Here is a 25,692-nt window from a genome sequence, read left to right on the forward strand (position 1 = left end):
GAGTTTTCCTCCTATATGTGACAAAAACTGAATATGCATTGGGGAAGCTGTAATTTATCTGTCTCTGACCATGTGTTCATGGGGCACGGGCTGATGCAGCGAAGCTTTATTGTACCCTCTTTCTCTCCTGCCTTTGGTGAAGATAGAAATAATACTCTGCTAACTCTGCTTTGGTGGAGAACTTACACTGGGTCTTATACTACTGCCCTGTGAGTCATGGTTCAAGGACCTGATGCTATGGTTTTACCTTTCATTTAGTCTGAGATGCACAGAAACTTGCCTGAGTCTTGATGCAAGTCTCAAAGATACTAAAAAATAGCTGGTGTACTCTACCAGAGTAGCGGGGGGGTAATACTCTGCTAACTCTGCTTTGGTGGAGAACTTACACTGGGTCTTATACTACTGCCCTGTGAGTCATGGTTCAAGGACCTGATGCTATGGTTTTACCTTTCATTTAGTCTGAGATGCACAGAAACTTGCCTGAGTCTTGATGCAAGTCTCAAAGATACTAAAAAATAGCTGGTGTACTCTACCAGAGTAGCGGGGGGGGATACATAAGCTGTTTGGCATCCCTCTGTGCAAGATAGACTATTTTATCCCAGGGGACTGTTGCCCTTTTGCTATCAAAGTGGCATGTAAAAAAACAAGATAAAAAGCATAGAGTGAGGAAGAGAAGAATGGCCATAATGAGTCACACTAAAGGTCCACCCACCCCAGTATCCTGTCTCAGTTAATGTCTGATAGGCCCTTGTGGCTTTAATTTAAACAGTTTTGTGGAGTTGGGAGATAGCCAAAGGCTTGCTCCTGCTACCCTGTGCATCACCAGAATTACAAAGCCTCTGGTTGCAGTGCACTGTCCCATTTAAGGTGGAAAAATGGAATAACCATGGGGGATGCCTTGAAAAATACAGTAACACAGATGCTACTTCTCCACTAATACCCTCTCAGTCCGCAACCCTTTACTTGACCTGGATGCAACGTCTGTGTATTTATACAGTAACCCTGTATGGTTTTCTCTTCCATGAGCTTCCATACACTAAAAGTGGTTTGGTATAACTGAGAGGTGGGAAAGCAGTTTGGTAAATGTGTTTTCCTGGTTTGGTAAAATCACAAACTAATCACGATAGATAATTTGGAAAAAGACAGAGGCTAAAAGTTTTATTTAAAATATTCGTTTCTGTTTTTTTATTTTTCACATAGCTTGGCATAATATCATAGAATCATAGAATGTCTTGAGTTGGAAGGGACCCATAAGGATCATCAAGTCCTGATTGCTGTTTGCAGATGCAGAGGAAATAAGGAGCAAGCGTGAATCCCTATCCCTCTGCCTGTGCAGTGCTGGGACAGATTTACCATCCCTTAGCGCTTCCCTGCACAATCTGACCCAGCTCCTACTGCTCCAGCAGCAGAAGTTTGGCACAAGGACCCTGACTTCTCGTAGCAGCCAGCAGAACTCTCAAGGGCAGAGAAGAAAGCAGTGAGCACTTCCATGGACCACCATAGAGACAACTTTCTCTGTTTCTCTTAAAAAAACCTGAAGATAGAAAGGACATGATCAGCAGTGATGAATTTTGGCTTTTGGCAATGTCAATGGAGAGGTCCTGATATTAATCATGGCCTCTCCATGGTAGCAATAAGGCACTTGGGCAAGTACTTTCTGTAAGTAATTTCAAGTACGCTTCTGTTGCCTGTGCTATAATTACTGTGTAGACAAGACATAGAAGTTTCGTCTCTGGAGTTGTTGGTTTGGCATCTCCTCTGACTGTTAAAAGTGCAGTGGTATATTATTATTTTCTTTCAAATAAATTGAACACTGGATAATTCCTGGAATCCTCATTGGCTGGTTGCTAAAGTCTTGGGTTTATCCTTTTAATTTTGGCTTCTATTAATAAGTCCCATTTTGGACTACTAAATAGTTATTTGGCTTTATACTTATAATGAAGTTCTCAAGTTCAGTATCTCATATTTTTCAGGCTTTGTTGTAAATGAAATACAGAAGGACTCACAAATAGATGGAAAAATTGATCCATTGAGGGATTACAATTTGATTCTGCACATCAGATAAGCTTGTTTTGCCAACTATTTTACTGATTCTTTTTAAGAAATACAAGTTGGAGCATGGTTTTCACCAAAAGAAATCTTGCTGTGATGTGATAGTTTCATTACTTTAATGTCTTTCAAGATTAAAGAAGTACACTGAAGGCTGCTGTAGCATTCACTGGTGAAGAATGGAAATTCTTCACTGTAAGAAGTGAGACGTATATGATTCCTGCCATGTAATTCCCTCCTGTGCTCCCCCACACTGATGCCTGATAGCTTGTGAAGGTATTCCCAATATTATTTCTTTTACCGGTGGAGCGAGAGCGAGTTTGGATGTGCCCCTCATGCAAGGCCAGGGCTGCACTGTGAGAAGCAGTTCTCTCTGTTTGGGTAGGTGGGGCTGGGGCCAGGAGGAACTTGCAAAAGTTTCTTCTTTCTTGTTCTACCTTTTTTCTTTCGGGACTCCTGTTTTGCGGAGTTTTAAGACAACTTGATGAGAGCTGACCAGCAGGGTCATACGAGGGGTGTGCCATTAATTTTTGCCTGTTGTTTAAAATATATACATGAATGAGATGAATGCAAATGAATAATGGAAGAACACAGAACTGAAAAATTCAGAGGACAGCACATTTCTGCTGGGTGTATGAGTGGAGCACACCACAGCATACCGCCATTAATTTTCCTTTCCTTACTTCTAGTTCCCCTGTAACACCCCTCATCTCCGGTTTGCAGTGATTTTGAGATGACCTTTCCCCTCTGCTCCTAAACCAGGCTCCCTGACACTTGCTGTACTCCAGGACAGCCAGTAAATGCTGCTTTCACATGTACCTCTCCCACGGTGAAGTATTAGTGTTTCTGTGGAGCACCTCCTTCCTCGGGGGCACAGGGCTTCCTTGCAGCCTCCTGCTCTCCCCTTCCCACCCAGCCAGCTCTGAGCATCTTCCTCTTCCCTGTAGCTTCTCTCGTTCCTCGCGATCTGGGGGGTTCATCCCTGAAGGTACCAGTGGGTAAATGTTTGCGGAAGGATGAGCAGAGGTGAAAGGGGGCAGTGCAGTTTAAGGAGGGCATTAATGGCTTCTGCAGGGGTTGGTGAAAGGAGAGCTGCGCCAGCGAGCAGGATCCCACTGTCCCCGCCTGACCTGAAGTGCTTGCGCTTATGGCACGGAGCACATACAAGTTTTGTGCTGCAGGGATTGTGTTGTTAAAATAATTTTGTAGATTTAGTGTGCTGTTTTATTTTCAAAAAAAGGTGCAATATTAATGGTAGCAGTCCCTTTTAGTCCCTTCTTTTTAGTGAAGACTGATGCAGTGAAGTCACTAAGCTGCTTGTTTTTTATTTTCCTTTTACATAAATTCTATGGATTTTACATAAATAACCTTTAGACAACCACAGAGATGACGAACACCAAAAAATAGTTGATGTACTGCTGTGATATTTTACTCAGTTGTCTTTTTCACAACTATTCCGTATCAATTTTTGGACTTTTTTCTTTTGGAGTTGTTGGTGGGAGGAATCTACAGGATTTTATAGTTTATTGGGGCCAGCGTTGTGGTTTTTTGATATATACCAGCTCTCTGTACAGTAGTCTGCCTTTTTTTTCCAGTTATAGGCTGACATTTTTCTGATATTCTCAAAGAACACAGTTGTCCTTCTTCAGTTACCTGCTATTCAAATTCCCACATAGATTTAATTTCATATGTTCTTCTTTGGTATTGCTCAATTTGGCCTCATGAGATATGTGTTTTACCCTTCAGTAAACACTTGCCACGGAAAAGGCTGAAAGTGATTTTAGAATGATGAATCTTACAAACCATCAAGTCTGAAATAATCAATGTAAATTGTCCTCTTCTACTATGGTAAGATTTTCTCATGTATTACATGCCTACTCCTTATACACTTAATTTCATAGCTCAAAGAGATCCTTTTTCAAATAGCTGGGACAAGAAACTGCCACTTAATCTATTTAAATGAAGTTGACATCCCAGTATTTGTGTAGCATCATTGGAACAGTGCATCTTATGTCCTGTCCCATAGACCCCAAAGTGTTCATCTGGTTTCTCACCCATTCTGACGCAAGGTAATATGAATAACAAAGTATGGATAATTACCTTGCAATTATTTGTAATCTGAAGGTGATATTTAATAACATAATAATTATGGTTTTGTATTATTAACTTTGGGGGATTATATTAGGTAGGAGTAGCATTTCCTGGAAATTGACTTTTGTGCATTTCTTGAGGTTGTTTGTGGAGATTTTTTTTTTTTTTTGTCTTAATGGAATAAGTGCTTTACAGGCAGTGGAAAAAGCAAAGCAGCTGACTGAAAAGACAGAGTAATTCAACTTACTGATTTTGTGGCACATCTTCTATTTGGCAAATACAGATCATGAATCTACCAGAAATGAACCTGACATTGAAATTATTACCTCTCTACTTGTTATTGTCTCGCCCCCACAACTCTTTTTCCCATATTATTTTCCTAAAACATCGTATCAGGTATGCACATTTTTAGAGAGAAAGGTCTATATTTAATTGCTGTAGAATTTTGTTGCAGATAACGGTTTACTGGCTGCTTGATGGCTGCTCAGTATGTTATAGTGATTAAATGGTGTTCTCTTCAGTTTACTCTCTCGACTGGTCTTGGAAAAGAAAATGGTTACTTACTTCCATTTACCTATTTCTTCTCCTAAGAGGCACTTGCAATAGGCATACTGAATTGTGTTTTCGTGTATTTTTGGAGAATAGTATTTCCCAGCACTACAGAAGTTTCAGAACATCTGCCAATACCTTATTATTGGTAATATGGTGGACACACATTGTCTACCTGAAGAGTTCAAAATTAAAGATTAGCAATATAAAAAGGACAAATACACACAGACTTCATTTCCCCCCCCTCCCCAATACATTGACTTTTAATTTTGTCGTGTAAGAAATATTTTCATTTATATTTGACCTTTTAGGTGAGTGTGTAGATCGTTTTGGTGTAGGCATAAGTAAAGATTATGACTAGAAGAAAAAGATATGAAAAGGGAAGTAGTCTTGGCCTTATTCAACGAAGGCATTTCAATTCTAGGAAATGGGCTGAAAAAAGAATGTTAGTGATAAACTAGTGTGTAATAGATAAAGACTAACATGACTGACAAAGTGAAGCCTGTAGAGGGAACAGGAACATTTAGTCTTCTGGTTAGATGTAAAATACTTAAATTAGTGACACTGAAGGGTAGTGCAATGAATTGGCCCTGAACTGCTACTGAAAATTTGTCCTGAATTTAGGTTCGTTTTTTTTCATGGTTTAGAGATTTTCCCATAAATATGGGAAAAATTAAAAGCAGTGGGTTGGTTGGCCAGTTACTAAGCAGCACAAAGACAATGTTGTTCTGAATGCAAACCAAGTAAGTGAATGGGGGAAAAAAGTTTCTGATAAAATATGCAAAGATAGATAGAAGTTACTGTAAAATTCTGTCCTCTGTTATATTCGTGACATTTGATTGACCAAATCTCTGCTTACATGAACAAGTTCATGTCGTTCAGTAGAAATCAAAGGGTCATAGAATGGTTGAGGTTGAAAGGGACCTCTGGAGGTCATCTGGTCCAAACCCTAGAGCCGGTTGCCCAGGAGCATGTCCAGAAGACTTTTGAGTATCTCCAAGGATGGAGACTCCACAGCCTCTCTGGGCAACCCATGCCAGTTTTCAGTCACCAGTGCATGCACTTACTCAGACCAGCAGTTAATGCTCCCTTTTTCTGTCAGGGTGCTCATATTTTGTAGTGGAGGATAAAATGTAGTTAGAAAAATTGCATTTTGCATTGGAGGATGAGAAGACAGAATACAAAAGCGATTCAGTATACTTTTTTTCTTTTTTCAGTCTTGAAATGAGTGGATCTCTAATACAGTACTCCAAAAATGTATCTTCCCATTATGATTGTATTTTTTTTGCAATAAACATAACTAATAAATATGGCTTAGTTTAAGTAAATTTGTCGAATAATTTTTAGGACAGTGAAATGAGACCAAAATTGCATGTTTGCTTCAGGACCCTTTTGGGGATATAATTCAGAGACCATGGTAATAAAGGAGACATAAACAGAAGAAAAAATTAAAAGGTGAAGATGCATATAATTCATGTAACCTGGGTGTCACGGTACACAGTCTGCAGGGCTTGGCTCTGCTAGGAGAGGGCTGGGGCTCGCTGAGACCCTGACTCCTGGTGGCAGTCTCAGCCCTGGGGTAGAGGAGTGGGAAGTGTTCCAGACTCCCTGAAGTAGCCCGGTGTGTGGGTTGAGACTGAAGTAACGTCTCCCCACCAGTACCTGATGCATAAACGCTTGCCATATTTTGGAGCAGTAGCTGTCAAGTATTTGGGTAGTGGCTGCAGAGTGGGACAGAGGTTGGACAAGTGTGACTGGAACTGGGAATATAACCTACTCATGTATGTACCTAGCAGGAGAAGTAGATAAATGTGCCTTGGTGAAAACTGAGCTTCCACAGAAAGGCTGGTGAGTGTTGTTGAGTTTAGAATCTCAGTTTTGGGCTTACATGCCTGACTGACACTTCTTGGGTCTGTGATCCATTGCAGTCTGGCCTTACATCTGGGTTTGCAGATTCGATTCAAAGTTGTTCCTCATGCACAGGTTTTAAAACACAGACGTTTGGATTTGGTTTGTAATATAATAACACTGTATTTTCTTTTCATTTCTTCCCCATCTAGTTTAATCTCAAGACTTTGAAAATACAATACACATGGCACAGCTTGTAGCATTTTTTCAGATGCTATTAATTCTGCTACTTCATGATTACATCTCAGCTGAAGATGGGGAAACAAGAGCAAGTAAGTCTTAATTTTTATATTTCAGATAAGGGCAACTTCAAAGCATGCTGTGAATTTATAGTATCCATTTTCATATTCACAAGTACACTTCTGTTGATGGTGATTTTTTTCCAGTATAATTTTCCTGGTGAAAATCGTATAATATATGATAAGTACTTAACCATCTTATGTCTTCTTTTGGAAGGGGATATCTTTCTTTCTTTTTCTGTCTTGGAAATCCCCAAGGGTGCAGATGGAATTGTAAAGTTCCAGTCTTGATTTAAACTTGTGTCTTGAGTATTTATATTTTCATTTCCTCAGAAGTCATATTTTGAATAGCTTAATATTATGTGAGAAGCTAAATAAGAGAAATAAAGGTTCTGTGAGAGGAAGCTGAGGTAACCCCACCTCTGGGACAGACCTTCTTTCATATTCTTCAAAATTAGCATCTCAAACCTCACCAAACCAAGTTTTGTACTCTGAATCTGGTTTATGGAAAAGAAAAAGTTAATGCAAGGTAGCTTTTTGAAAGACAAAGTGGCTGGATAAAAAGAAGTTGGAAAACTTTCCTCTGGCCACATGATACTTTCAGGGTAGGTCTTTTTCCTCCAGTTTTGCTCTCAATCCAGCAATTTTCAGTATTTTACAAGAAACTCCGTAAAATTCCTTTTGGTCTCTAGAAAGACACATATTTTTTTCAGTCTACCTGCTCTAAGCTGGGCCCACTTTCAGCAGGGTCCAATGATGTCCAAAGTCCCTTCCAACTGAAATTACTCTGTGATTCATATCCCTGGACCACAGAGTGATGCACCCTGCTTGCCCCTTGCTCCTTCTCCCAATGTCTTTTCTCTTCACCACCACCTGCACTGCAAAAGCATCTCTCCAGCAGACTGTGGTCACTTGCTTTCTAGGAAGGTGGAATCTTGACCTGACCAGAAGTGTGCGTTGGCAGATGTCAGGACAAGACAAAGCTCTTCTTCCTGTGGTGGAGCTGCAACCTTTCACGAAACAGAAAGCATAGTAATACTCAGCAACCCCCATGACGCCATATGTCATGGGATCCAAATAATCTCTCCTGGTTTTGGCCTTGGCACCTCGTGTGTCAGTTATCTAAGCTCCTTTCACAGTCGATGGAAGGTGATTCTCTCCTCTAGAGAGTTATTCCCTCCGTCTGAGGATGTGCATATAAGATGGATAGGACTGTCCTATAGAAATGCTTGTGTGAGTCTATGGCTTGTAGTTGGCAATTTAGTCTAAAAGCTCCATTTATAAGTGATGACAGCTAGGAGAGTCTAAGTCAGCATGCAGTTACATTATATTTGTTAAATGCTTACGTGATCTTATATTCTGGAGGTTGAGCTCATTCACTACGCATTTTTCTTCTACTAAAATCAGAATATGCTCCCAGCAACATTCAATCGAGACTCTGGATTTTATAATAACTAGTTCTGTAAGTGCCATGTAGCAGTGTCAGAAGTCAATTAAAATGTATTTGTAAAAGGATTGGATATTACTGCTGAATTCTGGAGTGTTCAGACTATAGCCTTCCTCTGCAGCGTGCTTGGTTTGCTAACAAAAATGAGTTTTTATGTTTATCATCTCTGCAGACAAAGAGATATGGAAAAAACCAAAATGTATTCCTCTCTGCTGATTGCATGAAATGCAATTGCCAGCTAAGGAACTGAATTCCAGAATTTTTCATAGTCGTTTCTGGTGATAATATTAAAAACAGAAAATGGTATGGTTTGCCGATACCAAGTTGGATCTGTGTGACTTACAGAAACAATCTTGTTTTCTCTGATAAACCCAGCTGATTTGTTTTAAATGGAATGTATTTGTCAGAATAGATTCTAATACAAACAGTAATTGATATGAAAAATATTTCCTCTGGAAGAAGAAAGTGGAAGAGTTCATTGTTTTGATTTTTGTTTTTTTTTTTAGGTTGCAGAACTGCTCCGGCGGATTTAGTTTTTATCTTAGACGGCTCTTACAGTGTTGGCCCAGAAAACTTTGAAATAATCAAAAGCTGGCTTGTCAATATTACAAGAAATTTTGACATAGGGCCAAAGTTTATTCAAGTTGGAGTTGTCCAGTATAGCGATTACCCTGTACTAGAAATTCCCCTCGGAACTCATGAATCCACTGAGAACCTCATCAGGGAAATGGAGTCCATACACTACTTGGGAGGAAACACAAGAACAGGAAGAGCTATTCAGTTTGCCTTTGACCATCTTTTTGCAAAATCTTCAAGATTTTTAACAAAAATAGCAGTTGTTCTCACTGATGGAAAGTCCCAAGATGAAGTCAAAGACGTAGCAGCAGAAGCAAGGAAAAATAAAATCACTTTGTTTGCTATTGGTGTTGGCTCAGAAATTGAGGAGGATGAACTTAAAGCTATTGCCAACAAGCCTTCATCAACTTACGTATTTTATGTTGAAGATTATATTGCAATATCAAGAATTAAAGAAGTTATAAAGCAGAAACTCTGTGAAGGTAAGTAATTGATTATAAAATATTTTAGGTGTGCAGAATGTAGTTCTGTACCCGTATTTCTTTATTTCACAAGCAGAATGCATGATTAATGTAGGCTAAGGGACCTGATAATCTTTACTATAATCTTCTTTCATTTTGATCTTGTTTGCGGAAATCACTCCCAAAATGTTATTTTCTCATTTAAACAGAGGTATATTTGGGAAAGATATGGTGCTTTAACACAGTGTGTGTTTAATTTCAGTATGTAGGATTTTGCCCTAAGCCCCAAATTTTTTGCATTGATAAAGTTTAGAAACCCTAAAATAGCTGAGCAATTTTCATAGTGCTGAGAATATAGGGCCTACTATATCCTTTTCCTAGGTGCGGCTGATACTCATCCACAATCTAGCATTTCTTCTTGACAGTTGAGAGGATAGCCTATCATTACAAACAGGAGTTCTTCCGCTAGTATGTGTTGAAAAACCCAGAAGACGGACTCTTGGCAAAAGTGCCTGGAGTTGTAACAAGCTGTTACTATCTTTTTTAGAAGGATTTTATAAAAAAATTAGCCAAGACCAACACTGTAAAATGACTTTTTAGCTTTAGAATGCTAGCAGCATTACTGCATTGAGTTTTCTGATAACTTTGTAAAACAATGGCTTTCCCGTATGTGTAAAAAAGGTAGCAAATTGCTTCTAAAATGTATCGCTCAGAAGGACTCTATTATACAGTGAGTATTTATCAGTGCTATTTTGTACGTGTTTTATTACCAAGAATTGGTGCAAGTCATATTTCAGTTGTACCGTATTTCTGCACTTAGTAAGAATGAAAAATAGTTTTCATTTGCTCTCACTTTGAGTATGGACTTCATTGAAAAAATACGGTGATACTTATGTTGAGGATAATAGTGTTTATTTCTTGGTACACTTATGAAAATCATAATAATTCCTTGTGGCTGATGTAGTAAGGTGGTCAGTCCAAAAATTAAATCAGCTAAGTGCAGCTAAATTCTTTAATAAAACTTCACGGAAGGAGAATTTCCCCAAAATAAACACAGTATTTTCTTTAAATAAAGTTTAGAAGAAGTGACATTATATTTCGTCAAGATGGATTTTCTGCGTTCAGAATTAAGTTAACTAGTATCCTTTAAAATTCAGCTGTGATATTTGACACGACTCTTAGAGCAGTAATCTGCGAATGTTGACTACGTATACAGAAGCGTACTTACTGTTTCACTTTAAGTGACCCTTTGCTTCCACTCTCTTACGTTGCACTCTTCCCTCGTGTTAGCATTGAGATGCCTCTCTCAAAGAGCAATCAGAGCCAGTTGGCAGCTTCATTTCTAACCGCAATGTCTTTAGCAGGTGAACTGAAAGACTAGTAAACTGGAAATTTTATATCTGAGTGGTGGATTATTTTATTCATGTTGTTAAGATTCACTTTGACTCTGGGAGAGGAAGTTCCATGAGGGCAAAGGTGCAATGATTTGGTTGTGATCAGCCACATGAAACTGCCTGAAAATTTTGCAATTCTTTCTTGATTGTCTTTGTTTTAATGTCTAAAAAAATGCTAGCCTTTACTCGATGGCATTTTTAACTTTGTTATTGTGTGAACATAGATATAAGAGCATAGGGGCAGCATCTCCTTTCTCGGAAAAGGAGGCTGAGGTTTGGTGGCTCGTGTAGCAAGTAGTGCTATTACGAACGGCCTTACGGATGGAGGGCTCTCGTGTGCCTTTTGGGAACTCTAGTGTTTGTTTTAGAGTACGGCAGGGTGAAAAAAACCTGCCATCCAAAAAGGACAACGTGGCTAAGAGAGTCCCCGAATATTTAAGGAATATTTAATATTTAATATTATTTGTTCTGGAAGTCGAATGTTCCTGTAGTATTAATATTCTCTAGCAAAAATATAGAAAAGATTGTGTGTCAGGAATGCATTTAAAAACAACAGTCAGTGCAGACCTCGGAAGTATCACTGCAGGATGCCGAGAAAAGTTCCTTTGTGCTAGATAATGGGAATTAACATAAAAAAGTTATTTCATGCTTCAGAAAGGAAAAGTAAAGCATCTGAAAACTATATAAAAACACTAAAAGGGAACAAGGTTTCAGTATAGGCTAGAGAGTTGCTGTGACTGGTACTATGGACTGGAAACACAACCCCGTTTCCCGTGGAAGACAGTTCTTAATTTCATCCTGTATAACGGCTCGGTTAGTTATCAAAATAGTCCTGCCAGAAGATGATCCTGAAGACCCAAAAAAGATCTACCTTACTGGGAATACTTTTATGTAATTCTTCAATGTGCCATTGGAAGTAAAGAATAGTTTCTTAATGTATAATTTTACACGTGCTTAATTTGTATTGTATTAGTTTGGAATAGTTACTTTGGCATTGATCCAGAATAATGGCCCTCTCACATAAAGTAATCCTATTTCTGCATTTATTTTTTGATTTTACACCAAATTTCTAATACTGGAACTGATAAGAGATTCTTGTGTTCATTTTCTTGTCAGTGTATATGATTATCTGTAATCTGTGTTAATGACAATATGACTGTTATTCAGCTTCAAAATAAATGAGTTTAGAAAATGTTTCCATGATAACAATGCACAGTGAAGAAGCCTGAAAAAGTAAAGTGTTATTATTCTTACTTAATATCATAAGTATGTTGACTTAAACCCTGCATCTGTGTTTTGAGAAGAGTGAGAAGGAAAGTTGTGTTGGACTTTGTATTTCCTTTTTTTTTTTTTTTTTTGGAAGCATTCAGAAGGTAGACATTTTAGTTTCCAAAATGTAGGTAATTCTTTCCTGTAGAACCAGGCGGATAACTTTTAATACATTTTTAATTTGGGAGTCAAGTGACATTTTACTGGAAAAGAAAACTAAGGGGAAAGAAAACTAAGTACGTGGCTTCTTGCTGCTGCTCCAAGTACCTGTGGCATGTCCCCTTTGGATGGATTGTCCTTCCCCACCATAGGTAGTTTGTGCAGACACTTAGCAGAATTTTCTTAGAGTTTATACATCCTGCCTCCCCCACCAGCGCAGGGTAGCTTCTGACTGCCCTTGGGTGGCTTAGAAAGAGAAGCTGTGCAGCATTGCTCATTCTGTGAAGAGAAGCCAGTCTAGACCTTTGAGCTGATAATTCCCTGGCACTGAAACATGAGTTTTCCAGCCCATGGCTGGTCCAGATAAAGATGACAGAACTCTCCACCCCTTCTTTGGAATGTATTCCTAACCTCTCCCCTTTCTATGAACTGATGCTTTTCTGAAGAAACAATGGGAAATGAATGATGAAAATGTATTTATTGTAAATAGTTTAGCATAATTTTAATAAAAAGTTGTTTGCTTTCTTTTCATTGATTTATTACTCTAATACAATGTTGGCTTTAGCATTAAATTTCACTCTGCTATCTCACTTTTTTTTTTATTTTGAGACAACTTAAGTCCACTGCCTAGTATTGTTTTTGTGTAAAGAGAATTAAACAGAGATAACATTCAGCTAACTTTAGTTTCCACAGAAAATTTATTGCACAATGTTTGTCCAGTGAGAATAGCTTCAAGCAGATTTCAGTGTAACAGACAAAATAGATCAGAGTCCATTTCGAGCAAAAGAAGATGAAAAAAATAGTTGCAAATAATTCTACCTTTGTCCATTTTCAACCCGATTTCATAGTTGGGTATAGGGAAGGATGCTGGATCAATCCAAATTGTTAATGCATCGTGGAAATTAATATCTATAATTTTGTAGCATTTTGAAACCATACAATTCTAGAAATTAAATTCAGTATTTTTGTTAGTCAGATGTTGGAATACCTTTTAACTACAATTAGTGACAATTCAAGATAGTATGTGAACATAATTGCAGTAAAATATGACATCTCAGTATTCTCGCTTCGTGTCTCTGAGGATTTTGCATGTCACTTCTCTCATGTTATACTTAACTGGCAGTTCTCAATTCTCTTTTATTTCTTGAAAGGTAGCTACAAAAAATTAGGTAGGTGGGAGGTTACTTTTTGAAAATTTTAAGTCATATTTTGAGCTATACTTGCATTTATTACTTTGCAGAATCTGTTTGTCCGACAAGAATTCCAGTGGCAGCTCGAGATGAAAAAGGATTTGACATTCTTGTAGGATTAGGTGTGAAGAAAAAAGTTAAAAAGAGAATTCAAATACCAACCACTAATGCAAAAGCTTATGAAGTAACCTCAGGTGTTGACCTGTCAGAATTGACAAGGTATTTAAATTTATAAATACACTTCTAAATTTAGTAAGATTTTTTTTTGTTTGCTTAAAGGGAGAGAGACTTATTTTAAGATTTGTATGAATGTTCAAGTACTGTCTTTCCCCCCCCCCTGCTTCCCCCTCTTTTAGGAATGTGTTTCCAGAAGGTCTGCCTCCGTCCTATGTGTTTGTTTCCACTCAAAGATTTAAAGTAAAAAAGACATGGGATTTATGGAGAATTCTAAGTCTGGATAAGAGGCCACAGATAGCAGTCACTATTAATGGAGAAGAGAAAACATTATCATTCACTACAACAAGTTTAATAAATGGCACACAAGTTATTACTTTTGCTGCACCTCGTGTAAAGGTAAGGAGTAAGTTACCATCATGCTGGCATACTCATTGAAGTACACATTATTCCTTTGCCCTTTATGTTTTTTAAAAATGCATGGTCTTATTTTTGGCTGCTTAGGCATTTAAAAATAGGTGGGGGGTACTTTACCCATGTTTCCACAGTGTCCACAGTGATCATCACTGTAAATGCTTTGCAGGTGCTTTCTACTCAGTAGTTTGCAGCAGGTAATTGTGAAGATCACAGAGACTTTTTTCCACACAGCTCTTTGATTAACGTGTGCTGGAAAGTATTTTCTGCCTTTAATATGGAGACTAGAAAATGTGAATGAAAATAGTCCATTTTTAGAGAGAGTTTTTGTTAAGTGTCTAAATTCCTTGAAAATATGTAATGACAGAAGTTACTTTCTTCTCCAGAAGAGTAAATAGCAGCTTACAAAATGGATTTGTCTAGTTCTTTGTTGAATAGAAGTTCCTTTCAGCTACTTATTTTTCTCACTGAAGATTCCCCTCTTTGTGCAAACCAGTTTTATTGTCTTCTAGTGTAATCTGAAGGTTCTCTTTCAATCTTTCTTCAGTAATTTCCAGTGAAGTATTCAACTCGTGTAAGAAAGATTATCTTGGTTGCAGATGAGACAGAGGGAAGGAGATTGAATGTCTCTACTCTTGCATTTGTAACACTATAGGAATATGCAGCCCAGAGACTCCCATTCCTACCTCAGGGAGTATTATTTAATGAACAAAGAGGGATGCTTCGGCAGATAGTGGGGGAAGATTTACTGCTGGAGCGCTTCATGGCCAAGTGGGTTCAACTTTTCTGGGAAGCAGTGGCCTGCATTCGAATCGTTACTCCAAATCAGGATGAAGGGATTTGAAATATAAATCCTCAGAGAAGGAAGGACTCCTATCCAAGAGAAGGTCTTAACTACTAAGCATTTGCCAGGGAGAGGTATTTTATTCTTCTGTTATTGGATGGAGAATTTTACTTTTTCTTTCCAAATTTCCTCTGCCTTTTTATAATCATTTGTAGGTGAAATATATTTTTTTTTGTTTAAGAAGCAGTGCTAAACTTTATTTACTGGAAATTGTTAGAAAATTCAGTTTCAAGTCAATCTGAAAATTTGTATTTAATTGTTTCTGGCAGCTACAGTGACCAATCAATCTTATTCCTGCAGTCCCAGGTATCCCTGAACTTCACCATGAAAAGATGACTTGGCTTTTTTTTTTTCTTTTGTGTTTCTCCATGCTTGTATTGCTATTATGGAGAACAATAATTTTTTGCCCTTTTTAGAGCTGTATGTCTCTAAACACACTATAAATGTCACTATGCTTTTAATGAACCTTTTTATTCAATAATCTTTATGATAATTTATCACTTTCGCTCAGGAAAATGTAAATGTTATCTATTCTGATCTGTTGTTTAGTTTATCTTGTAATGAGAGCCATTTAAATAAATAAAAATCCAATCTACAAATGAAAATAAAATAGAAGAAGAGGTGCTGTCTAGGGGTGTATTCTATTGAGTGAAGTAAGCTTTATTTCTGTTTATGTCTACAAAAGGTTACAAAGATATATAACATACTGAAAGATGTATGTTCCAGTTTACTCTTATGTATACCAATTTAGTGTGGGATTAATCTCCATTGAATTTAGCTATATAAAAGATAAGCATCTAGTCTAGGCTAGACTAAAGAGCTAGATTGTTTTTGGTATTAATGGATAGGCTCAAGAAGAAGGCATTTCTTCCCATGTTGAATTTCATTTCTAAGGTAGGTGAGATAACTACTTCTTTAAAGGTATCTCTTATTTTCTATTACTTGTAGAACTATGCTATTTGTTTAAACTGAATCTTAAGCTTTAGAAACCTGAGGTTTTGTGAGATGATGAGTGTAGTATTTGGTTTATTCATTGCAGTATTGTGATTCTTTCTGCCAATACCATGTCGTCTTTAAGATCTGTGTGAGTTATAAAGTAATTCTGAAATAGGGATTGGTTATTACCAAATACCATCTTCTCAATTATAATATTACTTGGCAAATACTTTTTTGCCTATACAGTTTACAATCTTTTGTATGACAAAACCTGGAACATTGATCATCTCAACCATTAAAGTAGCTTAAGTGTTGAAATCGGTTTTATTGTTACTTAAATTGAAGACATTTTGTTTTAGACAATTCTGTTTTCTTCACTTTTCTTAGACATTGTTTGATGAAGGCTGGCATCAAATTCGCCTCTTAGTAACAGAAGACTTTGTAACTTTGTATATAGATGACCAAGAAATTGAAACAAAGCCATTACATCCTGTTTTAGGTATTTATATCAGTGGCTTAACCCAAATAGGAAAATATTCTGGAAAGGACGAAACTGTACAGGTAAGCATATGCTAAAACCACAATAATTCAGAAATTCTACTGTAGGTTAACATTGCATTGGTGCCTTCTGTTTTCTTGAACTTACTCTTCTAATTTACACTAGGCTGAAATTTAATATACAAAATTTTAATAGTTAAGAGGGAACATAAATGGTCAGGAGAACTCAGCACAACTGATATATCCTGTGCGGTGGGTGCTTAATTGGTCCCACTGACTTCAAGGGGCATTCATTTTTGCTGAAACACACATTTGATGCAATGTGGTTGTCTGAATTTGGGAAACAGTGTCGCAAAGCAGGAGATTTCCTCTATGCTAGATGCTTGCATATAATTTCCTTCCATCGGTGTATGGGTATGCCGGTAAAAGAGGGAGAGAACAAAATTTTGATGAAGTTTATTTCGTCATGACAAGACATCACTAGCTGTCACGGAAGTACAAAGTGTATCAACTCTGTTTCTGTCATACTGCAAATATTTGATACTCAAACTGCCACTGTTTGATACTGCTGTGTGGGAAACCCCCCTGAAAACCCTGTACCAAGGTTGTTCTCTACTCTGAGGAACGTTAAAGTCCTTTTGCCTTCAGCTCTTTGCAGACACCAAAAAGCTGGTTAAAACTTCAGGCTGTATAGGTAAAGGCTGTGTAGACAGGTGGTGAAGACTATTATGTTGACAGTGTTCCAGATGTTGGCTAAATAGATTGTTTCCTTATATTTATAGCAATGTGGTAATGACATTACTAATTAGACTGATAGTAATGGAAACAATACTAAGAAATACTGAATTACATAAGTAGACATTATTTTTAGTTATTTTGAAAGCTATGCTTTTTTTGTACTCTAATTTCATGATCCTTACTGCTCCTATTAAAATATATTAATGTGTTTTGCATCATCTTCATTAACTCTCTTCAGATGTCTTTACTCAGTTATTCCTGAATTTTGTGTATTTGTAGCCAAGCTTCAGTTCTATTATTATCCTATTCTAAAAGGGTCTATGGAAACTTGGATGACGCACTGTGTGTGACTCAGCATTTCTGGTGATAACATTGTCCGTATACTGAAGTACCCCTTTGCAAAAACTACTGAAATGTTTGTCACAGATTTCTGATAGGACTTCAAGCACTTATTGCAAGGAAAGTAGAGATTTCAGACTTGTAATCAATTGTCTCTTGCGTTTTCTGTCAGTTCAGGATTATCCCATTTTTATAGTTTTGTGCATTCTAGGATTAGAGGGTGGTTTCTCTGTTGTTGTGTCTTTTTTTTTATCTTAAGTCACTGCAGAAATGGGACTTTTATAGATTCTCAGTAATACAGTTTCTGAGTTAAAGTTACAGTTTCTGATAGTGGACTAGAAGAAAAGTAGAAAATCTGCCTCAGGTTGCAATTTTATATTTCCAGATGATTTCTATAATTTAAAAAAGGTATTTGCTTTCTCCACTTTCTCAGACTGTGACACATTCTGCAAAGCATTAACAATCAAACTTTGCCAGGATATTTCTATTTAAACTATGATTATAGAGAAATATTTTAATGAATCTGCAATAGTGCCTTTCAGTGAAAAGATATTTTGAAATCCTTTAAGAAAGAAGTCAGTTGGAGTTGGATACGAAGTATGATACAAGAATCTTCTTCAGAGATTCTTTGGTGAATTTTCATTCTCTTTCTGTGCTCTGATTCAGATGTTTTCTAGTGATATTTTGCAAGTGTTCTCGATTTAATTAGGATCTTACTGGCTGAAGTGCTTTCCAGTATAGCGATTATAAACTGTGTACATACTTAAGTGTTGTGAATTGTAGACATTTTAAATTTGAAAACACATATTATGAGGCATTGTATTAACAGACTCCATTTTCTGTGCTTTCTTCCCCTGCAAGTCCAACTTTTATAGTCTATGATTCCAAGTAAGTGTAACAGGGCTTTTTCCTCTTTGCGGTCATGATAGTTTATGCTAGAAAAACTAACTTCAGCGGTTTCATTTTTCTGGAGTATAGCGATAGAGCAGAATGGCACAAACTTTTGCTTGCCTGGTGCCAGTGGTTTTATTGGTTGCTTTTTAAACCTTTACGTTACACAGCTAAACTCTAAACCAAACTCTTTCAAGCATCAGGGATGCCTTCTGATGCTTCACCAAAACTTACTAATCTGACATCTAGTAGAGACAGGTCAGTGTAGAAACATCTTCCCAGGACTGTTAAGGTAAAAAGGAAAGGGTTGGTTTTGCCTGTGCTGTTGTAACTTGTTTCGCAATGATACTGGCAGCCAGTGTAATTCGTGCTGTGCGTGTTTGGATTTATTGCCAAGGATTAGAGGCGGTGATTTCTATTATTTTAGAAAAGAAAATCTTGGATTGATTATTTTTCTTTAAGTAATTCTGTTACAGAATGTTTAATTGGTTGCACATATTAATCATTGTGAGTAGCCTGGCTAAAAATGTTTCTTCATCTTTAATTGATTTTTAACCATAGTGGACACACAGAGCTTCCAGTTTCTCTTGCTTTTTAATATTTTATTCATTTTTTTAAACTTGTGGATGATATAATTTAAGAAGAGCATAGTTTAAACTAACGTAATGTCAGACTATTAATACTTTCTCTAAAAAAAGTCTTTTATGTTTTGAATTATAGTTTGATATACAAAAACTGCGAATCTACTGTGACCCAGAGCAAAATAATCGGGAAACAGTCTGTGAGATCCCGGGATTTGTGAGTATGATAGATGAACTTTTGAGGACTACTTGGCATATTTTACAAATCCCTGTTTAAAGCTGACTCAATGAATTCTTAAAATAAGTAATACTACATTGATTCAGCTGCTGCAAACAAATGCTTTTACCTGTCCAATATCAAGTGACACAGAACTTGTCTGTTTTCAGCCTTATTTTTGCACAAATGTATTTTAAAAGTTTTTTTAGTTTAGATATTTGATGGTGGAAATTTGACAGCAGTATAGAAGAATCTCTGAATCTTCTGTTACAATTTAAAATTTTAAATGTTATAAATTCATAAAACTACTAGGTTACAGCAGTGTAAAATACTTTAAATATTACTTTTTAACTTATCTGATATACTTCTTGCTACTTGTCAGGTCATTTAATCTCTGAAATTTTTGTACATAACCAACAAACCTATATTTTTAAATCACCTTTTCCTATCAGAAGTATCTATGCTGATGTCTGTGTTAAATATCCCATTAACTGAAATGTTGCCAAGATTTCATGAAGTATGTTATGGATAAGACAAAAATAGAATCCTGTTCAGGATTTTATGATTCATGTACACAATTAGGAAGCTTATGGGGATCCTTCGACCCTGTCTTTGCCCTCTTACTTACAGTTAATTATGCAATGAAAGGTAAACCACATGCAAACAGATTTGGAAACCATTCATGACACACAGTTGGAGCCAGATTTTCAAAAGCATTCAGCTGCCATCTCAAAATATAAGCAAGAGATTGTTTTATACGTACAGTTTCCTTCAAAATGTCCTCCTTTGTTTGGTGTCTAAACCAAACTGAGCCAAAGATAATCAGACGCCAGTGTCTTACTATGTAAACCCATATTCTTCATGTTGTGATTTGGTTTATCATTAGGACCATTTTGCCAAGTTGACAATAGAACCTGTGAATCTTCAACATCCAGATATTTTATTTTTGTCAGACTTGCACAGACCCCCAGCTAGTCTGTTTTTCTTCTATTTATTTGGGGTGAGTGTGTCTATTGCAATCAGCACCCTTATTAGGGCTTTTTCAAAACTCACAGCTTTCATTTAAGCAATGAGTAGGTGGCTGGACTATTAGCTGTTCTGAAATCTGACTGTGTGTGTCAAGAACTAATGGGTTCAGGAACACTTTTGTAAAGTTAGCTTTAAATCCTGAAAGAAGTGTAGTATTTGGCTATTTAACTGCACCACATATCTTTTTGCTCTTTACAAAATAGAAGTAGGATATGAAAAGTAAACAAATGAAAAAAAATTTTTGCATCAAGAAAGCAAACACTAAAAAGTCCATCATATCTTGCGTTCTCTGCGATTTGGCAAGAAGTCCAAGAAAAAAGATTGCTTTTTGCCAGTTTAGTTTCACTTGCTGTTGTTGTAAATTAAATTTGGACTTTATCCATGAAATTCTGGACTCCTTCAGAAAATAAAAATGTTGGATTATCTCCAAGGAGAAATATGTGGTTTGTGGTTGTATTCTGTCAGAGTGTGGTTGTGTCAGAGCTCCTGAACTAAGCAGGGCTGTATGTGCTAATTACAGCCTGAATTCATCCCCTTTCCCGGAGATACCTAGCTGCATAGTAATTTTAAGCTCCCTCTATGATCCATGGAGAAAGATAACCTTCTCTAGAGGTTGCCTAAGATGAAAATTGCATACGGAGGAAGCTGTCTCTCTCCACAGACTGTGTATGATGTCTGTGGTGACTGTGTGCATTAGAAAACTCCTGTATACGGTGCAGCTAATGGTGGCTACTAAACCATTAAGACAGACAATTTCATGGTTGATGTGCTGAAGTATTTGGGAATGGATCATTCTGTGGTATTGCAGATACTGAAAAACTCAATTCAGTTGATAGAGACTAATGCAGTCACACAGGAAAGCGAGACAAAGCCAGCCTTGCCTCTGTGCTGCTGTATGTTTTCCCAAGTGCTGTATTCAGGCATTGATCAGAGATTTTAGAAATATTTTGGTACATTCTCTGACATGAATGAGTAAGCAGAGGATTTTTTGATGAGAAGTTACTCCTGGCAAAAGGTTTGACCCAAATCTAAACATTTAGTGTGTAAATATTTACATCGGTCAGTATTAATTCTAGTTTTGTCATTGCCTTTTAAAAATTGCTACTGGTGACTCCTGTTGAAAGGCCCTTAAAAGAACTGAATTAAAAATTCATATGCATTCATAGCAGCAGCACATAAGTCTAAGAAAGTCTACAATTTTGAATTATAATTCCTTGACAGTTACAACCCTGAGTTTATGATTGGTTTTGATAGAGTTTAAAAATGAATGGATTTTGCATATTACAAATATTGATGTACTCTTAAACTGTGTTTCTTCTTATTTCAGAACGGAGAGGTAGGCTCAATCCTAAGCTGCTCAAACTCAGTTTAAGGTAGTATTTAACTTTATATAAACTTCTTATTATTCTCAGGAATATGCACATTGTTTTGAAAAGTGGACAGAGGTTTGCTAAGGTTAACAGTGCTGGATTTCCATTAACTGAACTCTAGTCAATAGACAAATTAAAAATCAGTTTTCTGAAGAAACCCACGTTTATTAGAATAAATGGTCTGATTTTTTTCCCCGGTTCAATTCAATTGCTCTTATTTGCAGGGCCGGATGCTGTTGCAAAGTGAGTGGGGGTATGCACAGTCAGGTAGCTGTTACCTGCATCATGCTAATGGGAGCTCCCTGAAGAGGAGCTTGTTTGAAGGCTTAATATGATAGCTTCCCTAACCATCCTCATAACTCCACTTGGTACCATTGCAAAGGAAATGTGGATTCGTGTTTTGATCAGTCATTTGACCCTGAGAAAGAACTCCATTCAGAGAACATTGTAAAAAGTCTATATTATTTTAGAAAATATGAGTAAAATGTGTTTTAGATAGTAAATACAAAATCTGCATTTTTGTATCTTGGATTCTTAAATTTTTGCCTTTCCATAGTTCTAAGAACTTGCTGGATGAAAAAAAATGCACTGAATCTAACTTCAGCATATAGGTTTAGTACAGATGCACCTAAATTTTGGGTGCCTGACCTTGGGCAAATGGATTTGATCTAGTAGCTCTCCCCTTGCCTGCCTTGGTAAAACACTGAGGTTGCATGTGGTCTTAATGGTGAGAAGTAAATACCTCAAAAAAAAAAAAGTCTCTAGAGGGTGATGTGGTCTGCCAAGGTTTAGTGTTTACTGCTGTTTGTATAGGGAGCATAGTTTGGAGGAGGTCACCTAGTGGTCTTCGGAGGATGGGCACCCTGGGGGCCAGGACTCGTGACTTGTAGGAGTCGGTGGTAGCAGCCATGCTCTGCCTTTCCCCAGGTAGCAAGTTGGCACACTTGCCCAGGAGGTAGGAGACTTGGGCTTTACGTTCTTTTCAGGCTTGCTACACACGGTAGCATGCCCATCGGTTGTGGTCATTATGCTATACATAATATTTATTAGATTCTTTTTACAAAGTTTATTTAAATAGTTATATTTGATCATTGATCACACTTCAAATGATGAATATCAGTTGGTTTAGGAGAAGAGTTTTGCATGTTGCCAGATTTAAAATTACCGAACTATAAGACAAACTATTTGTGGAAAAACAAATAGAGTTTCAGATATCAGCCCACTATTGGTACTTAATTTTGTATTTATTTTTCTTCTGGGTAAAATGATGAATTCATGCATGCAAAATAGTTGGAGAGCAATATTCAGGTAAGCAGAAGTTCCAGCTGAACAAAGGAGTGAAAGCCAGGACCGATGCAACTTAAGGAAAATCAGCTTCATATAATGTTATGATACGTTTGTTGAATGCTTTTGGCATGTGTATTGATGGCTGGTTTTACTCTTGGTAGTGCATGAATGGTCCTAGTGATGTAGGTTCAACACCTGCACCCTGCATATGCCCACCAGGAAAACAAGGACCTCCAGGCCCCAAAGTAAGTTTCCATTCTGTCTTACTGAGCGTACACGACTTTTTTTTTCCTTTCTTTTTTCAAATCTTATGTTGGCCAGTTGTAGTCAGGCAGATTAAAAAAGTAGGGGACACGGTCTCCTAGTTCTGGTTTCCAGTGCATGAGTATAGTGATTAGGGTCCTCAAGGCCAGGTTTTGGTGCCATAACTCCTAATAACACAAATATATCTTTTATTTTTTAAGGAAAATGCTCATCGATGTAAAATTTTCCTTGCTGTTTTTTCAAGTGTTTCCTTGCTATCTTCAGCAAATGATCTTGCATTGTTAATTGTGTGAGAATAAAATGGTTTGCTAATAAACGTCTCTTAATGGAGACGTTGTTTTCCTTCTTTGTTAAAGAATGGACTAGATACCTCCTGGAGACTTCGACCTTAGCTGTTCTGATAACCTCCTTTCAGTGTTGGTGAAGGATTAAAATGAGAACCAGACTTGAGTCTCAGATGTCTGACATGGCAAACTCAAATCCCTAGTATTTTGCTGTAGTACCTTTCTCAATAACTGTGCTTCCAGAGTTACTAGCTTGCCTTATAAGGGTAGACAAGAAAACCCCAAACCACTTGTCTTTCATTAAGCAAATGATTAAAAAATCTCTGCTCTCATTATATAAGGGGTTAACAGTCTGCTGCAGCTACCTCAAGTCAAAGGGCTTTTTCCTACAATGGGAAGGGTTTCTAATCAGGGAATTGGAATCCACAGGACAGAGATCATTATTAATGTCATGTAATAGAATTTTTGTGGTCTTTTACCTTTTTTTTTTCTCTTTAGCGTGTTAGAGAAAAAAGAGAGCAAGAGAAGAAAGTATTTATCATTTAAAAAAAATTGAAAGCACATCCTGTAATCTATGAAGGAGTATGAAATTTCAGAATTAGGGTGACCTATACAATTTCATTTAGATCCCTGCTTCACGTGCAATCTTTCAGTTGCATTGCAGTATAATATTTGTTTGGGGATAACTGAATAATACAGGTCACAAGATGGTGCCTAACACAAAAGACTGCAGAAAGAGTGAAAAGGAAGCCAATTTAAGATTGTATCTTAGTTACAGTATTTCTTAACTTTTGAATACTGGACTTTGGAACCGTATAAATTTAAACTTAATTTGTGTTTGTGATATTAATGGAGTACAATAAAATTAATTAAATTAAAACAATTTAAAAATACAAGTAACTGATATTTTAATCTTTTCAAGGTAAAGGCATAAAATTTCATAGTTTAGATAGTCTATTTGAAAGCAAATTTATTTTCGGTCAAATCTCAAACCTGGACTTCTTAATTTGGACAATAATAGTTCTGGATAACCTGTTATTAATTTAGCAAATTGTAACTGTTACACTTTTCTAAAGAGACATTATTCTATATCCCTTCCCATTTAGTTCAGCATTACATTTCTGTGGTTTATATGTGAAAAGGTGTTTTTTCACAGTCACACTGAAAGCTAGTTTCCTATTTCCCTCCTAATGTCCTCCCTGTTTATAACAATTTTGCAGTTGTAACTGACCCTCAGGTCTGTTGATGGTTCAGGCTGAAGAAAGCAGTACCTGCTTAATGCTCCCGTAGAAGTAAAATGTTTTCATAGATCAAGTCTTATTGGATTTTGCTGGGCTCAAATCAAGTCTGTTAGTAAAATAAACAGAAAACTTTAATACACTAGGAAGATATATTGAGTAGGAAGTTAAGTTTCTGCTTTCTTATCGTAAACATGAAGCCCGAGGAACGGAATTTTCTTTTCCTTTAACATGGTCGTAACAGAGGTTATAAAAATAATTGCAAAGGCCTTATAAGAAGAAATCTAAAATAATATCTTCTGTAGACAGCAATAAGTGTATGGAGAGGAGTTTAGTATTTAGCGGGTTTTAATCCTGGCTCTTGCCTTTCCAGTGCTTTTGCTTAAAGAACTAGACTCAGCCAAAGCAGGTGAGAGTTTTCTTCAGAGTAGGACTACTAGATTAACAGGGTTTTAATAAAGATTTTTTCATCTATTTGATGAAAAGTGTTTTTATTTCTGTTGATTAAGATGTTAAAAAGCTTGAAAGCATTTGAGATGATGGGCCAAACTTGTGCTGTAACTGAACGTGGGCTCTCTTCTCCAATCCTGCACAAGAAGTTAGGGAGAATTTTCCCAGGGAGGGGGTTACAAGATCAGTTCTTTTTTGCTGTAGGAATTACTCCTCAATAGCAGGCATCTGGGCTTGCAGCCACTGTTTTGTGCAATGTATTAGGGTTAAGGTTGCTCTGTGTTAATTTTAAAATGCTCTTTCATATCTCTGTGTGTTAACATATTGCTTCTCCATAGGGTGACCCTGGGCAGCCCGGGAATCATGGTTATCCTGGTCAGCCTGGTCCAGATGGTAAGCCTGTGAGTACTAAAACCTTAGTCATATATTGTAAATGCAAAACTAACAGTTAGAAAACTAACATGTACCACTGATATCAGATTTTCAAATTCAGATGATTTTGTCTCCATTCTTTGAAACTCTGAATGTCACTTAAGCGCTGAGTGTAAAAATTCTATGAATATGTTAATCATCATATTTTTGTTTCAGGCTAAAATATTGTAAATATGATAGCATGAGTTAGGCACTGTTGTAAAGCAGAGAACAGGCTATAAGTGCTCCTGTTGGTCTTTGCATCAGTTTGCAGCAGCACCTTCTGATCTTCAGTCTTTACTGCTTAAGAATTTTTGCATTAGAAAGCACTTTAGGGCACCTAAAATCCTGTCTATTTTGTTTTAGGGATAGCTTCTCATGTGTTTAAGCTTGGT

General features: G+C 37.0%; 1 protein-coding gene across 1 annotated transcript; it reads left to right on the top strand.

The window, feature by feature from the left end:
• Positions 1–6,781: 6,781 nt before the first annotated feature.
• On the top strand, positions 6,782–25,287 carry COL21A1 (collagen, type XXI, alpha 1; the record flags this gene model as incomplete). The annotated part of the gene is made up of 9 exons (XM_009581519.1): positions 6,782–6,869; positions 8,790–9,341; positions 13,383–13,551; positions 13,689–13,905; positions 16,088–16,261; positions 18,887–18,964; positions 21,321–21,329; positions 22,812–22,895; positions 25,225–25,287. Coding segments are annotated over exons 1-9 (1,434 nt in total), but the record flags the coding sequence as incomplete, so codon positions are not given.
• Positions 25,288–25,692: the final 405 nt, after the last annotated feature.

Source organism: Fulmarus glacialis, unplaced genomic scaffold (genome assembly GCF_000690835.1).
Source record: "Fulmarus glacialis isolate BGI_N327 unplaced genomic scaffold, ASM69083v1 scaffold48590, whole genome shotgun sequence".
Taxonomy (NCBI): Eukaryota; Metazoa; Chordata; class Aves; order Procellariiformes; family Procellariidae; genus Fulmarus; species Fulmarus glacialis.